The sequence below is a fragment of the Peromyscus californicus genome, unplaced genomic scaffold, assembly GCF_007827085.1.
Source record: "Peromyscus californicus insignis strain IS unplaced genomic scaffold, ASM782708v3 Scaffold_15__1_contigs__length_86483966, whole genome shotgun sequence".
Classification (NCBI taxonomy): Eukaryota; Metazoa; Chordata; class Mammalia; order Rodentia; family Cricetidae; genus Peromyscus; species Peromyscus californicus.
Window position 1 is genome coordinate 51,661,004 of NW_026294447.1, and position 18,674 is coordinate 51,679,677.

At 51.5% G+C, this 18,674-nt stretch overlaps 1 protein-coding gene across 2 annotated transcripts in view; it reads right to left on the minus strand.

Moving 5' to 3' along the window:
- Itpk1 (inositol-tetrakisphosphate 1-kinase) overlaps nucleotides 1–18,674 on the minus strand; it is a 142,424-nt gene that overhangs the window by 106,513 nt on the left and 17,237 nt on the right. For both annotated transcript variants that reach the window (XM_052738829.1, XM_052738830.1), the window contains exon 2: nucleotides 3,725–3,749. In XM_052738829.1, coding sequence (XP_052594789.1) covers nucleotides 3,725–3,749 — 25 coding nt within the window. The remainder of the gene's footprint in view (nucleotides 1–3,724; nucleotides 3,750–18,674) is intronic.

The following is an 18,674-nucleotide window of genomic DNA, read 5'->3' on the forward strand; positions in this document are numbered from 1 at the left end:
CCACACCGGCACGCTGGCAGCCTTCTGAGCTAACCTGGGCAGAGTGGCGCAACTCACAGGAAATCAGGTCAGGGGAGGCCAGGCAGGCAAGGGGAGCTCCCCGGTCCCCTGTGGGAAGACCCGCAGAGCCTCCTGATGGCCTCCCGCCATCCCTCTTTGAGGAAGTACCTGGTTCTGAGATGTAAACGGCCTTCAAAACAAACCCCAAAATTAATGTTTGAAACTGTCTCCATTGGCACGTTTTTAAGCCGATATCTGAAATGTCCCGTAAGTTTAAATACTTGCAGAGGATGTCATATCCAACATGATGTAAATATTAACATTAGAAAATAAAACTGTTACTATTTCTCTTTTAAATGGATCCAATGTGGTCCAAATACTCCGGTGATCTGCGATCCAGCATCATCCATTTTCAGATTATATAATCAGGGCTTTCTCAGACAGCTAGAAACCAAACACTTCTTTTTTCTTCTCAGACTAATTTCCAATCCTCTTCCTTGGAGATGTTTAAACTGTCAGGGTATTTTACATCGGAAAGTCTCTCCCTTATTTTTCTACTACACCGCTGAGTTATGTATATAACTGTTCCTCCTTCAAAGGCTTTCTATATGATCATAAAGCTCTCACATACATCAAAAGTTTCTTCTGAACTAAATCATTATCGGTTATTAATATAAAATTGATCAACATGACTAACATATACTCAAAACTGCACAAGTAATATGCATGAAAAGAAAGCTTTATTAGAAACATAACTTGAGGAGATGAATGGGACTTTTTAAAAAGTCATTTCCTGCATCCACAGATGCGTCTTACAGACTGCTAGAGTAAGACAGTTAATTCTATCCCCAGTTTTCAGTTTATAGAAGTAAGTGTTAAAACTCAAGGGGAGGGGCTGGGCGGTGGTGGCGCTCACCTTTAATCCCAGCACTTGGGAGGCAGAGGCAGGAGGATCTCTGTGAGTTCGAGGCCAGCCTGATCTACAGAGTGAGTTCTAGGACAGGCTCCAAAGCTACAGAGAGAAACCCTGTCTCAAAAACACCTCAAGGGGAGGGGAGATGAATTGTTAAATTCATCACCCATGTGCTAGCCAGGTGACAGCTCCATCCGGGTCCTCTTTCAATTTCGTTACCAGCACCATGGATCTCCTCCAGTCTTTATCTCCTAGGGTTATAATGACCAGCTGACTCCCTTGATAATGGAGGGCTGTGTCCTGTGGTCCCACACTGAGGTACAGCTCTGCAGGTCATCAGCCCCTGTGTGCCAGCCCCAGTGCCAATCACGTCACCTGGACTGAACCAATCCTAACGATCCTGGGACAGGTCTGCCAGTTATCCCAATGTACAGACTAGCGGGCTCATCACACAGCCAGAACCTGAGCCCAGGCCGCCTTGCTCCTCATCTCCCTGGCAGGAGTGGCTGAGGCAAAAGAAGGAATCTGCTGGCTCTCACTGCTGCAGAGCACGCACTCACACCCATGCCTGGGAAAGGTTACACACCAATGTTCCTTGAGAATAAACGGCCACTTCCTGGGTACACCACAGTCCCCATAAATGTCCATCACTGATGCTGCCACAGTTACCAACGGATAACAGGAAGAGAAATTACCTCCGTGACCTGGATAAACAAGCAGGATCTTGCCCAGGTTCCTCATGCCTCGGTCCTGAACCCAAGTCCTGTATCCATTTAGACAGTAGCGAAAGGCCAGCAACACTGGGTGTGGGGTATCTTGTAAATGGATCATGCATTAACACAGAGAGATGACCACAGAGCAAACGGGCCAGCCCAAACCTCAACCCTCACTCCACTACCAAGCAGCAGACCTCTCCAAGGGCCACAACATCCCGAGCCTCAGTTTCTTCATCTCTACAAAAGACATACCTCCTCCCATATAATCGGGACCTGACAAAGGAGATGGATGCTGAGGTGCCTGGGGCACGGTCCCCCTAATCCTCTCACTCACTCACACCTAACCCAATGACTGGCACTCTGCCTACCTCACACTGAGATGTGGTGCCCGAAAGCCCGGCTGATTTGGAAAAGCCAGCCAAGGTATGTGGCTTCCAGCTTCTGCAGAGTCTCAGTGTCTTCACATTTTAAAGTTCTCAAGACTCTCCTGGACGCCAGGAGAAGGTGCAGGGAGAGGCTTCGCCATGGACTTTATTTTTAGATGCCAGAGTAGAAGGCACCCAGTTTGGCTTCACTCTGTCCCCAGCCACCACTCCCTCCCCCTTAAGTCATCATCCAAATGAACAACAGACACATCTCGAAAGCGTTCAGAACCCTTTTGCCTGGCACACTCTAAACAATGGCTCCAGGCTCGCGTCCCACCCACAGCCAGGGTACGGAGAAGATCTCAGGCCTGCCAGGTACGTGCCCGCCTGAATGGGGAAACCCTTTCCTACAAATGCTGAGCAGGAGCCTCCTGAAACTGAACAAACAAGGGCCCTAAGTATGCTTCAGCAGGCTTTCTAGAAACTTCCTTCACCTGTCTGCCATCAGCCTTGGTCTGGTCCCCATCCTGGGTGACTCTCTGCAAGGCAGGCAGATATAGGCTTCAAAGCAGATGGAAGGGTGGACTGGTACCCGGACAGTCAGGTTCATCTTGGACAGGGACAGTGGAGGCGACATGGGAAAGCAGGCACAGCTTTGGTGCACGTGTTCAACCTGTCCCTCACTGTGGAGTTTACGTGGAGGTAAATACCACTTCACCATCCCTGGAAAGACATGACTATAAGGGCCATGGTCTCTTAGCAGAATATCAACAGGAAATCCCATACCCAGGCTCTCTCAGACAGATCAAACCTGCTGACCTTCCTGAGACGGCTGTGCTGTGGGATGTTCTGTATGGCAAATGTGTTGCTGATTAGTCAATAAATAAGACACTGATTGGCCATTGGCTAGGCAGGAAGTGTAGGCGGGACAAGGAGGAGAATAAAGCTGGGAAGTGGAAGGCTGAGTCAGAGAGACACTGCCAGCCGCCACGATGACAAACAGCATGTGAAGATGCCGGTAAGCCACGAGCCACGTGGCAAGGTATAGATTAATGGAAATGGATTAATTTAAGCTGTAAGAACAGTTAGCAAGAAGCCTGCCATGGCCATACAGTTTGTAAGCAATATAAGTCTCTGTGTTTACTTGGTCGGGTCTGAGCGGCTGTGGGACTGGCAGGTGAGAGAGATTTGTCCTGACTGTGGGCCAGGCAGGAAAACTCTAGCTACACGGCTGCTGTTGGCATCTGGATAGCCACTTCAGGGCCATCTCTCCATTCTTTCTTCTCTGCCCATCCCCATTCTATCCACACTTTCTTTTCCTTCCCCCTACTTCCATTCTTCCTTTCCCCTTCTTCCACCTATCACTCTTTCTCCTCCATCCATCCTTCTTCCTTCTCCAGCCAATAAGCCCAAGATTGAGCAGAGGACAGGATGATAGGACACACAGCCAGTCACTGCTGTCCCTTCATCCTTCCTAACACCCATCCAAGACGCCATGACCCCCAGGACTCCTGGCCCTTCCTGTTCCTCACACACTAACTCTCCAAACACTAGCAGTCACCAGCCTGATTCTGTACCCAGCTGGGGACAGAAGCTATGTCAGATCTCCAGGGGGATGTCACCATCCAGGCACCCATAAAAAGTGGCCAACCACCCAAACTCTCTCAAAGACAGATTAAGCTCGTGCTTTGGTCACCATATGGAAATGTGAAGAAGTAGTCTGTACTCACCTGCACGACCTCTATCCCTCGCTTCCTGTGGAGAAAACAAAGAAAATGGTGTTACTCCAGCAGAGAGGCAGCGTCCTCTCCAGACCATCCACTACAGTCAGCTGAGAGCAGGACCAGCTGAGAGAGCAGCATGAGCAACACTCAGGCCATGTCTCTCCAGCCAGCAGCCTTAGAGGGACCTCCTTTCAAGGGCAAGGTTTATGAGCCCCCTCACAACCTGGAAAAGATGGCTGATTCCCGAGGAAACTTGGCTAGAGCCCTGTAGAACTGACAGCAGCTATCACCCTCCCAAGCCCTCCAACCCTGAGCCAGGCTGGGTCTTCAGCAGTAAGATCTCTGGCCTGGACAGCCCCAAGAATCCCGTTTGCCTCAACTACCACAGGCAGATTCTCCAAAACTGTCACCTTGATCCGAACACCTCGGTCTGGTTCTCACGTCTGCCACAGCCTATCACACTAGCCATGCATTTTTCCACTTGTACTTCTCCAAACCTAGCCACTTCTAGTCCCTCCTACCATTCCGTGGCCTCTAGCTGACCCATATCCCTCTCAGTCTGAACTTGTTGGGGTTTTTTTTGTTTTGTTTTGTTTTGGGGGGGGGGTGTGGTTATTTGGGTTTGGGGAGGTGATTATGCTACCTGACAAAACTCCAAGATTGTTCTCCGTTTTGTTTTTCAGACAGGAACTCACTATGCAGCTCTAGAACTTGCTACGGAGACCAGGCTGGTCTCTAACTCACAGAGATCCACTTGTCTCTGCTTCCCAAGTGCTGGGATTAAAGGCGTGCGCCACCGTACCTACCACAAACTATTTTTCTGTGTAACCAACATAGCTTTTACATTTTATTACCAATTCTTAACATACAAAGAAATAGGTTTCACTGTAACATTTTAATACATATACATCACTATACTTTGCTCTTGTTCCCTCTTCATGGCCGCCCCTTGCTGGTCACCTTCCTCCCCTTAAATATCCCTCTTCCTGCTTCCATGTCACACATATTCGACTACCCTCACTAGCTTCCCTCCCCCTTCCTTTAGACCTCTTCCTCCCCTCACCGACTCCTCAATTCTGTGAGTACACCAGAGGCATTCCTGCACGCCCGTGTTAACACACACGGCAGGCTATGGGGCCAGTCTGCAGCTCTGTCAGTAGATGAATGCATGAAGAAATACATATACAATGGAACTTTATCCTGCTGTAAAGAGGAAAGAGACTATGGCATTTGCAGGGAAATGGATGGAACTAAAGAGCACTGTGCTAAATGAAATAAGCCAGACTCAGGAAGACAAATATGTTTTCTCTCACAGTGGAATTAGCCTGGGCTTTGTATACTCCATCTTTCTCCACCACCTTCCCACACAGTCCCACAGCCAACTATCCATCACACTTGTCTCACTCACCCCATTTAAGCATACGGGTTATGTGTACATCTTTCCAGAGCACACCACACTAAGGCTCCCTGCTGGCTACCCACCTTCATTCATCAACCTGCTTCACATTTTTTTGCTGCAAGCCCCAGCTAGGACCCATCTCCATGAGGTCCAGTGCACAGGGCTGTCTCATCCCTTTCCAGGGTGTGCACTCACCATCCCTCAGGACTCAGCTCAGGTGAGTCCTCCCCCACCCACTCATACAATACACCCATGAACCTGGGATCCCATTCTCCCAGCCCTAAGTCCCTGCGTATGACCCACTATCACGCAGGGAGAAATGGTAAAAACCAAGACCTGCAGGGACTGAAATGGCCCATGTGTTTATTATACCAAGAAAAGGGCTCAGAGAAGGCTGGGGTCCAGGCAAGGCTAGCAGCCTGCAGTTTACTCACCTAGGCTCCTGGAAACAGGGACTGAGTAAAATTAAAAACTGTGCCCCTGGCCTGGTTCTGGTGCCCACCAGCCAAGAGCTGCCCAGAAAGGGCTGCTGTACAGTAGAGCTATAAATATGGAAACGCAACTTAGCTCCCAGCCCTGGCACAGCATTCAGAGGGTACAATAAATGCCACAGCCTCGGGAAGTAGGCAGGATCTCCCTCAGCTGAGGTCACCGTCCTCACTTCTTACATGTTCGCCAGCTGCTTAGCAAATGCTTTGTGAGGGCCAACAGAGGACCCAAGCAGACGTTAGGGCTGAGGACCACTATAACCAGCTGGGCCAACTGGAAGAACCATGTGGCTAGCCTTCCCTTCAACCCTATGCTCCAACAGAGCCTGGCCCCAAAGAACCCAATGAGAGAACTCTATGGTTGATACCACTGGGGATTCTCAGGTCATTCCGTCTTCCTGCACTTGCTGAAGGAATGACAGCCAATACCCACCTGCTCCCACAACCACACAAGGCACGGGCCAGACACACGGCAGCAAGGCCTCAGGCCATCCATGACCACGAAAAGGGGCCAAACAGCATCATGAGGAGGCTCAGCGATATGAGAACCTGGATCACCTGTCCCTGTCTCATTGCGATCACTCCAGCCCAACTGGAGAGGGAAGAAAACTTAGCTGCTGTCATAAGTGAGGGAACCTGGCCCAGGTCACACAGCCTAGAGCCGCTCAACGGTGGGCTCTTAAACATCAACAAAACACGGGCCTGATGGGTGCTGTGGGATGGTCTGTATGTCAAATGTGTTGCTGATTGGTCAATAAATAAATCACTGATTGGCCCGTGGCCAGGCAGGAAGTATAGGCGGGACAAGGAGGAGAATAGAGCTGGGAAGTGGAAGGCTGAGTCAGAGAGACACTGCCAGCCTCCATGATGACAAACAGCATGTAAAGATGCCGGTAAGCCACGAGCCATGTGGCAAGGTATAGATTAATGGAAATGGATTAATTTAAGCTGTAAGAACAGTTAGCTAGAAGCCTGCCATGGCCATACAGTTTGTAAGCAACATAAGTCTCTGTGTTTACTTGGTCGGGTCTGACGACTGTGGGACTGGCAGGTGACAGAGATTTGTCCTGAGTGTGGGCCAGGCAGGAAAACTCTAGCTACAGATGGGAAAGGCAGGTGACATAGGCACACATCACCCACACCTGGCAGGGCTGGTTTCACCATGGCCTTAGTCTCCCTATGGTCTCTGTTTCCCCTGAGGAAACCTGCTCCTATCCAGATGATCTCAACATGTGGCTCTCAGCTGCTAAGCCACCTACAGTCACTTCTAATCGGTCCTCACTTTACCTCACCCCAATCCTTGAAAACAGATGGGAGATGTAGTGGGTGGTTGTCTGTGCCATACCCTGAAGCACTGCCCCTAGTGAGGCAGCAGGTAGCTGCTACGTACTGGCCCCCTTGGGACGGGGACCCTTAAGACCCGGGATGCACGTAGGTATGTACAAACATATGTGCACTCTCTTCTCTTCGCTACCTCGTGGTCTTGGATGCTGGTGCAGATCTCCAGAGAACAGCGCTGGGCCGTACCTCACCTTTCTGGGATCCCTATTTCCTGTATTGTGAGTTCTCTGTATCGTGAGTTAGCCCCCCAATAAATTCCTATGGTCACTAGCTATTTCTGTGGATTGGTAGCGATTTAACCACATTAGGGATACATACAATAAGAAAGCAACTGAGAAAGTTTGGCTGACTGAAATCTTACAAAGGACCGACCTCCCCCAGGAACCCTAGCAGCTCGTCCAGCTCAGAGCTCTAGGAAGAGGGAGGACAGATAGGGTCTGCCAGAGAGTCCCCTCTCAGTGCAGCGCGCGTGCGCGTGCACACACACACACACACACACACACACACACACACACACACACCCTTCACTGTCACTGGAAACATGCAGCCCTACAAAGAGGGGGTCTAAGTTACCCCATTACTTGAAGGAGGAACAGGATGATGTTCCTCAGGGAAGATTCCCAGGCTGGCGCTACACATCTAGACATGACCCTCAGAAAGGCAAGAAAAACCTTCATCCTCAGGGCAACAGATCTTAAGGCCCTAAGACCTCCACGGCCCAGGGAAGAGGTGGGGGGTCCATAGAAACCACATCTACTACTTCCACCTCACAGGAAAATGAAGTAACCTGTCAGGCTCAACTCAGTCTTCATCAGGGAGTCCCAAAGTGTAGACTCCTGAAATCCGGCTGCAACCAGAACGTTGAGAAAGGAAATCATGAGTCCAAAGAGAGGGAGAAGAGAGAAACATAAAAAAGGCAGGGGAGAGGAGAGAGAACGGGGCCGGCTGTCAAGTGACTGTCCCACCTCATCACCCAGACGCACACGAACGCACGAATGCTGTGGGCTCTGGGATGTTGGCTGTCAAACTGTCTGTGAGCGCAGAAGCAGATCAGAGCAAACTACTTGCAAGGAGAAAGAAGCACCCCTGACAAGCCACATGCCACTGAAGAAACAGCCCAAAGCAGCACAAAGAACCAGGCGGAAAGCTTGGTGTACGCCCAGGAGGAACAACTCCAAGGCCACAGGGGAGCCCTGAGGGGCAGAACCCCGTGTGCCCTACACAACTCAGTTGAGAACAATGTTCGGAAGGAGAATGGGTACTTGTGCACACAGAATGAATCCAAAGAACCACAAGACAATGACCTCAGCAAGGCTTCAGGTCAAGGTCAAGGGCAGCTGGGAGGAGGGGCTGGAGAGGAAGCAGACTTCTCCTTCACTGTGTCCTTGACAGCGGGTGACTAGAACATCAGGCAGCCTCCCAAGTCCTCCCAAGAGACAAACTGAAGTGACCCCCCTCCCCATGGAGGGGCCACAGGATGGTCACGTTAGACACTCAGAACTGAGACTGTAGGCCAGTGTCAACATCCGAGTCCTTGGAAGGCAAGTCAGAAAGGCCCAGGCTGGGACTACAGGGCTGGGGACAGCAGTGGATGACCTGGAGGCATTTCCTCATGCTGTGGGATGTTCTGTATGGCAAATGTGTTGCTGATTAGTCAATAAATAAAACACTGATTGGCCATTGGCTAGGCAGGAAGTGTAGGTGGGACAAGGAGGAGAATAAAGCTGGGAAGTGGAAGGCTGAGTCAGAGAGACACTGCCAGCCGCCATGATGAGAAACAGCATGTAAAGATGCCGGTAAGCCACGAGCCATGTGGCAAGGTGTAGATTAATGGAAATGGATTAATTTAAGCTGTAAGAACAGTTAGCAAGAAGCCTGCCACGGCCATACAGTTTGTAACCAATATAAGTCTCTGTGTTTACTTGGTCGGGTCTGAGCGACTGTGGGACTGGCGGGTGAGAGAGATTTGTCCTGACTGTGGGCCAGGCAGGACAACTCTAACAACATCCTCATGTTCAGTATTTTCTACCATGGGCAAATCCATTACCTTCAACAATACCAGAAAAGTAACAGTAAGAGTTTCAGAGTTAAAGCTTAATAACCTAAATGTTCTTAAAAGCCTGCACCTAGGGGCAACTTTCGCCTTCTCGGTAAAGTCGGCACTAGTAAGTTTGGGGCAGAGTCTACTCAAACTCCTAATCTTGTCTTGCAGCTGAACAGCAGTGGAGGGAGGGCCCCTCCCCAGAACTCCAGGGAGAGTGCACCCTGAAGGGATAAGGGGCTTGCAGAGAGAAAGGATGGCCCCTCCATTGGAGAGGAACAGCTCTAGGTTCAGGAGGGTGGCCATCCATAGCAGTAGTCCTCTTCCTAAGTGTCACTAAGGCCCATCCCTCATCCCCACCTAGGTCAGCCATGGCCACGGTACTTGCCTTGGCTAATGAAACATACACTGAAATGACATGTACTTCAGGACGCAGCATTTGGCCGTGACTACCGGACCCTCCAACTAGTCCTCCTGACCTGAAGACATGAGAGGGTGGGAAGGAGGAGGGCCCTCACCCAGCATTTGGAAGGCTGAGGCAGGAGGACTGTGAGTCTGAGACCAGCCTCAGCTGGAGAGATGCTGCTCCCCGAACCCCATCTATGAGGGCAGGGGATGCTGCCAATTGGGAGTGGAGCCACAGGCATCTGGAGGACAGGGCTCTGTAATGGACATGACAGAATTATCTGGTCTAAAGTGACCACAATGTCTAAAGTGCCCACCGTGGCTTAAGGGACATAGCACTGAGCCACCCCAGAGGGAACATGGCACTGAAAAGTAGGTATATCCACAGTGGGTGGACTCTGTATGAGCTTGAGCTAGGTCTTTGACGTTTCTGCCCTCCTGAACATCTGTCCCTACAGCCTGGCCTAGCCTGCCCTGACTGACAACTGCCCTTCCGGAAGCAGGGTTCGCCCTATCTATCTCCATGCCCCCAAATGTTAATACAGCTCCTGGCCAGGGGGGCACATAAAAATGCAGCCTACAAAGAGCTGGGCAGCCAGTCACATCAGATCCTTCTCTCGCCCGCTCCCCAGAGAGACCTCTTCTCTAAGTCACCTAAGCCTGGCCCACAGCTGGCCTCTCACAGCTGCGTCCTCTGCACAAATGCCTGTCTTCACTTGACAAACAGGAGCTCACCCACAAGACCAGCTCTCACATCACCTATACCAAGGGCCCTTTCAGAGTTGATCTTTAGCCACAGTACCAGCCAACACTACCAATGGTTCAATGGCTGCAGGCAGTGAGGCCCTGGATCCAGAGGCTGGTCTTAATTTTGGCCTCCCATGCCCACAGCCCATGCCCAGCAGGTTCAACGCTGCATTAGCGCCCACTTCCCAGCCTGGAGGCACCTGCCTGCCTGTTCCCTCCCTGGAATCCTGGTTCCCTTGCCGACTGCTCTGTGATTTGGATTTTCCTCCTATTAACAGTGCCGGGAACTGAAGTGGCCCGATATAAAGACAACATATGAACAGAATTTTAAAGCCAGTACAAACATATGAATTGTTTGGACAGCACCAGAGAAGAACCAGATAAAACTGAGAGCTGCCATATGTCTTTTTTTATTTATGAGATGGGGGGGGGGTCCTTCCCTTACTTGGAAAGTCAGCATCCTGAAGACCCTGCCCATACTAGGTGCCCCACCCAAGGGAGGCAGGCAGGCCCAGGTGTGGGTCTCTCTCAGTACAGATGAAGCAACCTGACTCATCAATCCCTTGGACCTTGAACAAGTTGGTGGGGCCCCGGAAGTGGGCAGAGCAGGTGACTCACCCTGCTGCCCTTCCAGGAAAAGCAGGCATCTGGGGCTCCAGTGCCCGGGCAACCCACCCTTTGGTTTCCAGAAGAGAATCAGAACGGGGCTGGGGTGAGCCACAAAGCTCTCCAGGACATGTTCTACAGCATCTACACTGTGGCCAATCCACCCACAGAGGCATCAAGTCTAACCCTTCAAAGCTCTGACACACCTCCACTCTCCAGAGTAAAAGAATCTCTATTTGGAAGCCTTTGGGCTCTCAACTGGGAGAGATGGACTCTAAGGAGAGATACCCATAGGCCTCCTCCAACCTGGCTACCAGCCGACCTTACTGAAGCTCATAATGCAGCCTGCTCCCTGGATGCAGCACTCTGAGTCCCAAGAATGCAACAATCCTGGCCTGGAGAGCAAGATAAGCTGCAAGCAGGGACTCGGCGAGGGAGAATTCCGCCCTCCACAGTCCACGCTTTGCTAGCACCTACCTTCAAGGTACACCTCCTGTTACAGCAGCAGTCCTGCACGTATGCAAGGCACTGACACTCAGAAAGGCTACATACATACACACCTGTAGCCAAACTGTCCCCTGAGCAACCAACGCACCCCTCAGCCTGGCCCCTAGCCCCAGGACCACCAGAGGGGATCCTGAAGCCACAGACATTAGGACTTGTCACCATCACGTGCTGGGTTTCTCTGTGGAACCCTGGCCCAGAGGAACCCCTAAGCCACAGGCCCTGCCAAAGGATGCTAAGAGCCACATGAAAGGTGGGGGAATACAAACGATGAGCTGGTGTGTGTGCCACTGGATCCCAAACTGAGCCAACAGCCTCACTATCTTTACCAGCAGGAGGTGCTTGAGGGTTCCCATTAAAGCAAGGGCCAGAGTTGGCCCTGTCCCCATCTCAGAGAATTGTCTAAATACCGTCCAAACCTCAGGCACCTCAGAATGGCAAGTCCCAAGGAGCACTGGTCTGCGGTAGGGTAGAGAGCCAAGAAGCCTAGCTCTGACACCCACCTGGCCACAGAGAGCTCTGACCTTGACCCAAAACTGCTTTCTGAGGCTGCAGTCTCATCCCAGAGCCTGAGATGGGCAATGTGAATACTGTATTCATAGTCTATGGCCTCCGTAACAAATGAAACACCACAGAAGATAACTACAAGCAACACAGAACCTTCCGTGGTGTGGGTCAGCCTGCTTTCTTCCCAGGATGGAAAGATTCTACCCCAGCCTGTCCTCTCCAGTTCTGGAAACTGTCACTCTGGCTCCCAGCCACATCACTGACTGCCCTCCACTTGTACTGCCTCGTCTCCTCTCCCTGGCACTCCTTCTTCCTCTTATCAGGACCTTTGTGACCGCCCTGGGTCCACCCAACTAATCCAGGGCAATTTCCCCACCTCAGGATCGCCCCTGTGATGACACTGTGCCCTCTGAACAAGAGGGCCTGGCCATCTCAGCTAGGCAACCTGTACCGTCAGCTACAGCACCGAGGCTTCACTCAGCGGCTTTGCCACCCTATGATACCCAGACACTCCCTTGAAGTGTCCAGGGGGAGAGACAGAGGAAGACCTGCCTGGGCACTCAAAGGGAGCCTAGATGGCCAAAGGAAGAGGAAACTAGCACTCAGATCCACCTGGTACCCACAGGGTCAATGAGCACGCATGACCAGGGGTCCCGATGAGAACAGCAGACCTGGGAAGGGGTGGGGGTCACGGACCCTGGAGACCTAAGAACCCAGGCCTCAGACCTCGGCTGAAAATTGGGGAGAAGGTTGACAATCCTGACCCCAGGTTCATCTTGAGGTCAAGGAAAGATGCCCAGGCCAGCCACACCCAATTCCTGGCTCTCAGGCAGGTCCCACCCTGGACTCTGCCAAGCGCTGTGAGCAGTAACAGATTCTCTGAATGTGGAGCCAATTGGAACCTAAAACTGGGCCAGCACCCAGGCATACCAGGGCCCTGCAGGGGCCAGTCAGGCTCCCCATTTATAGGCCTGGGAATGTAGTGACCTGGCCCCAGTCCCCATCCCAAATGCACTGAGCACCTTAACTCAAAAAGAAGCCACTTGATCTGATGCCTAAGACCCTCCAGTTTCCAGAGGATTCTGAAGGCCTGGGCGTGACTCAGACAAACAGGCCAACAGCTGCAGTACCTGGGCTGTCTCGTTCCCATCCAGCCTGCTCCCCAAGCCAGATGTGAGAAAGGATAGGGAGGAGGTGAAGCTGGAGGTGCCTGTGAGTGCCAGGCATTGCTCATGCACTGAACTACTCCTCACACTTAACTCCCGCAGGCTCCCTGCCTCCCTGCCACACACCCAGGTGACAGATTTAGAGTCACTAACACTCTTGCCCAAGGCTGAGAGCAAAGCCATGGTCTAAACTCGGGACTGTCTCTCAGCTTCCTTAACCCACAACCATGTACTGTGGTCTGTATGGGGCTCAGATCTGCTAGGGAGACCTCTGGGATATTTGGGAGAGGAAGTGTTCTGGACAGAGCTGCCTCTGGTCCCTCAGCCCACCCCGGTCCCAAGCCTGGCTAAAATCCTCTCTTGGAGCCTTGGTCCCCAAGGGGCAGAATCCTCCACACCTGAGGAACAGCCCTGACTAAAAGTCAAGGGCCCAGAAGACACTCCCTAAGGTGTGACTGGTCTCAAACATCCGGTAAATCTGTAACCTGGACATGCCCTGCAGCATCCAAGGTCCAGAATTAGGATAAACCTGGATCCCCTGGCTGACTTTTCAAGCAAAAGGAACCTTCTCAGAAACAAAAGGGACGAGAAAGCAGATGCCTATTAAGCCACAAAAGAGGTGGTTAGCTCTCAGAGCAAAAGACTGCCCAGGAAGAGGTGGGTGTCCCGTGCAGAGAGGAATTCAATCAAGCTCTAGATGCCTACAGTAGTCAGGAGACGAGACTGATGCACAGGAAAGATGACAGGATGAAAACCTAGAGAATACCATCCAACCTCCAAAGGCTTCTGCATCTGCTAGTGAGAGGAAAATCAGCTGCATCGCAGGACTGTGGCACGGAGGGAAGGCCTCGGAGGACCCCACTGCCCACAGCCATGCTCCAGGGCTAGCTCCCAGCAGGCAGGCACATGCCCCCCCACCCCACCCCCTTCCTTCCCAGTGCTCATGCCCTGCCAGGCTCTGCAGCTGCGAGTCATGGCAACAGGCCCCAAACATCTGCAATAATCCCTCGGAGCCCCACACGGGGGTCACAGCAGCCAACACACCAGTGCCAAGAGCCAGGGCCCTGTGCAGGAGAAATGACGAAAACAGTAATATCTTACTCCAACTAGGAGAGAAGAAAGGAGAGCGAGAAATGCCTGCCAGGCATCGGGAGCGACATATGCAAAAGGCACAGACCTGTGTACTGTGGGCCAGCAGACAGGTCTCCAGACGGTCTCCCTGCTGCCCCACGTGTCCACCCTCCTGATAGTGACCTTCTACTTCAGAAGCATGACTCACCTCACCATCCTGCCCCGTCATGCCTTCATGCAGCTTCTCTTACCATCTGGCACTGAGGCCCCTAACAGATGTCATCTCCCCACCCACGGTCCACACCCTGTCTGCTGTGCCCGACCCACTGGCTGGTTCCCACACACACTGACCACCTGCCTGTATTTTACCCCAATGCCAGACACACCCCTTTTCTATAATCTACTGCTAACTCCTCTCCCTAGAAGGACCCCTCAAAGGATGCAGGAGTGGGGCTACCGTGGAGCCCAGGAGCCTGCTGGGGCCATCAGCCAGAGGCCTGCTCTGGACCTAACTCTTCCATCTAGGACCATGTAACGGTCAGCTGTGACTTGTAATCCACTCGGGAAGCCAATGGGTATGCAAGAATGACCCCAGGATGTCAGAATGCAGCTCATGAGGCCAATTCACAACAGGTCGGTTAGTTTCAGTTTCTCAAACTAAAGTCGTCCGGATGACTGCTGGCTTTCCCTTCAGCCGCCTTCTACTAAGAGATTGTTTTATTCACCCATTCACTTTTTACGTGCTTCTGAAGACTGACTAGGTGCCGGGCAGTTTCCGCCAGTGGAACAGAACAGTGAAATCAGCAGGAGCGGTCCCTGACCTCAAGGAGGGCACACATGCAAGCCCTGAAATACGCACAGGGCAGGACCATGAGAGACTGGAGTGGGGCTTCACCAGCTTCCCAAACTAGGAGGGCCTGGCGGTGGAGGGAGAAAGAGAGAGCCTACCAGGTTCTGAGGAAGGAAAGAGCTGGTGGCAGGCAGCAGAGTTTGGACCTGAGGAAAGATCCCCAGTGGCTGGGAAACAGTAGGGAAGGGCAGCAGTAAGGATCTGAGGCCTTGGGGGCCAGTCCTTTCATGGCTAGACTGCGTGAATCCAGGAATTCGCCTTCTGACTTAAGCTCATGTGAACTGGGCTTTGCTGTCGCTTGCTGCTCAGTGTCCAAACTGCAAAGTCACCTGCCGCCAACTGCTCCACCAACCTGCCTCCTGGTGAAGACAGACACCAGCCTCCAACCTGGAGCCATGCCAGAGTCCAGCCCCATTCTCCTACTTCTGTCTCTCATCTCTGTCTCCGCCAAAAAGGACTCACTGTGGTGTCCTGGCAGCCCGGAGCTGGAAGGAAAGGCAGGAAGAGAGAAGCAGGTGCCTCTCAGCTGGAGGGATAGTGGATCCCAAGAGCACTGGTTGGCTGATTGCACATAATTAGGAAGGGAAAAAAAAATGCTCTTGAAAATTAGCTTCCCAAATGCAGATATAATTGCAAGTGTCCTTGCAGAGTGATTACAACGTCGGCCCAACAAATGTTTTACCAGCAGCCCAAGCCCCGCCCTGCAGGCAGAAAGAATGGAGCCAAGAAAGGCGCCAGGGCCAGGCGGCACCCAGACCAGTGCTTCCAGTGGCCCAGGGAAAGCACCAGCTTGGGGAGATGCACACATCCAGCTCAAGGCCTTCCCTACAAGGCACCTGGCAATCTTCCTTCTTCTTCCCGTTCCCTTCCTCACAGGCTTAAATTCTACCAGCAGCCAGATGGTAAAAAGGCCAGACTTACTGACTACCTGCCTCCTACAGTCAGGTTGTGCTCAATGCCTCAGTTTCTCTATCCGAAAATGGGTATGCCAGCAGTAGATAGCTCAGGACACTGATGCAGGCTGAATGAGGACACACAAGGAAAACCACTCAGGGCCGTCAGCCTCTCCCACGCTGCGTCCACAGCAGCAGAAGATGAAGTCCAGGAAAGCTAAGCAGCCAACAGCTCAGGCCAGCGGCATGGATGCAGCCGAGAGCTGGCCACATCCAAATCCATGCTGCCGTCACATTTGTTCCTGGTTGGGTTCTGAAGGCTTCTAGGAAAACGCCACTCTGGGCTTCTCAGCCCACAGCTCTTAGGCAAAGTCAAGCGGCCAGTGCACACAGACCTCAGTGTCAGGCCAACCCTCCCAGTCAGGGCCCTTAGGCCTCCTCTGAAGCCTAGGTTGTCAGACCACAGGTCTGAGCCTGTGGATGGGAGGTGTGGGGACACTCTGTAGGAGGTGTGGGGACATTCTGCAGCGCTCTTGAACTTCTAGCACTGAAGAGGGCCTGCCTGGACCATACCCTGACTACTTGAGTACTCCTAATAACCTCGGTCCATCTCAGCAGCCACCTCAACATCTAGACTCACTGCCTGAGCCACAGTAGTGGCTGGCATCCCCAGCCTTGCTGTCTCCTCAACTGTCCTCCAGTGGCAACAGGCTTTCCAGGCCCGCAGCGTTCTCCTCGGGACAACGCCCCAGACCCACAATGACCACGACCATGGCGGACGAGACACTGTGTAACAGGCTCACTCCGACACTTGCCCCAGAAGCCAAGCTGCAGGCAGACTCAAGTTTTCCTTGTTCCAGGATACTCCTGCCAGCCCACCTTCCCCACATGGGGTGGGGTGGGAGTTAGGGTCCAACGGAGGTCACTCAACTCCTCTGAGAAGGCTTACTTTCCTCGGCTGTGAAGCGGAGGGCTAACGCCACCTGAGGACAGTCCCCTGGGGGAGGGGAGCAAGTTAGGATCTGGAATGGGCCCGCAACTCTGGAAGAAGGAAAGAAAACCAACAGCAATTACATCCCTATCATCACCTGCCTGGAAACTAAGATGAGCCAGGATGTCTAGAGAAGCCCCAGGGCTAGCCTGGGAATGCCACAGCTAGCCCAGAGAGGCCATCCAGAACACACAGCTCCCAAGATGGGCTTTTCCAGAGACATTTCAACTGTCCTCATAATGGACCTGCAATGCAAGGACTGCTTTATCTCTACCCTGACCCCAGCAGGGCAGTCAGGTTCCAAGCAGGAAGCCACCTTCAGACTCCAAGCTCTTTGTCAAATGTTATGTGAAATTCACACCTGCCATTCAAAAAGGGGACTCAGTGGTGCACTAGTATCTGGTGATCAAGGCAGTAAGCTTTGGGGCTTTATGCCTATCATCTCCACTGATACCACTGTACACATTAAGAAGGTATAGCTGGGCAGTTAAGGGGCATGTCTTTAATCCCAGCGCTCAGGAGGCAGAGGCAGGTGGATATTGTGAGTTCGAGGCCAGCTTGATCTACAGGGCAGCCAGAGTTACAGAGAGACACTGTCTCAAAACAAAACAAAAACAACAACAACAAAAAGAATGGCCCCCATAAGCTCAAATATTTGAATGCTTAGCCACCAGGGAGTAGATGGACTTTTGAAAGGATTCAAAGGATTAGGAATTGTGGCCTTGTTAGAGGAAGGTTGCCCCTGGGTGTGAGGTTTTAAATGCCCATGCCAGGCTCAGTGTCTTTTCTTCCTGCTGCCTATAGATCAGGATGTAGAACTCTTAGCTACTTCTTTCTCCAGCACCAAGTCTGCCTGCATGCCTGCCATGCTCCCTGCCATGATAATAATGGACTGAACCTCTGAAACTGTAAGCAAGCCCACAATTAAATGCTTAGAGTTGCTTTGGTCATGGTATCTCTTCATAGTAACAAAACAATGACTAAGATATAAGTTGGTACCAGGAGTGGGGTATTGCACATGCACACACACTATAAATCACTCTAAATTCTTTAAGAATTTCATTCATTGTATTTTGGTCATACTTATGCCCCTTCCCCAGCTCCTCCCAGATCTGCCCCATTCCAAACCTACCCAATTGTATTCAGTTAGTCCTGGCTATATATTCTTGGGTATGTGGCCAGCCACTGAAGTATGTTTGACCTACCAAGTACCACACCTTTAAAGAAAACTAACTCTCCTCTTCCCACAGCTATCAATTACCAATAGCTCCTCAGCTAGGGGTGGGACTTCATAATCACAAGCTAATACCAGTATCACTCAAACTGTTCAACAAACAGAAAGAGAAGGAATGCTATGAAGTTCAGTTACAAAGCCACTACGACCCAAATATCAAAGCCAGATAAAGACACAGCAAATACAGAAAACTATAGATTAATTAACATCCCTGAGGAATACATATGCAAAATCCTCAGTAAACTTTTTGCAAATCATATTCAAGAGCTTATCAATGCCTGGCATTGTGGCACAGACCTATAATTCTAGCACTCAGGAGGCTGAGGCGGGAGGACCACCATGAGTTCAAAGCCAGTCTGAACACATAGCGAAATTCTGTCTCACAAAGATAAATAAATAGACTTAAGAACATAAATCACATGATCATCTCAACAGACACGGAGACGACTTTGACAAAGCTCAATATCTGAACCAGAAAAGGCCGTATCTTAGCCTCATAAAGATAAGTTGACAACACTATAGTCAGCTTGGTGCCAGTGGGGAAAACCTGAAAGCACTGCTACTTACCCTCTCCACCCACTCACATCACGGCTACTCAGTATAGCGCTCACAATCTTGGCTAGAGCAAAATCACGAGACAAACAAATATGGACGTTAAAGGGAAAGAGGTCAAAGAGCTACTGTTTGTGGACGACGTGATCCTGGTTCAAAGA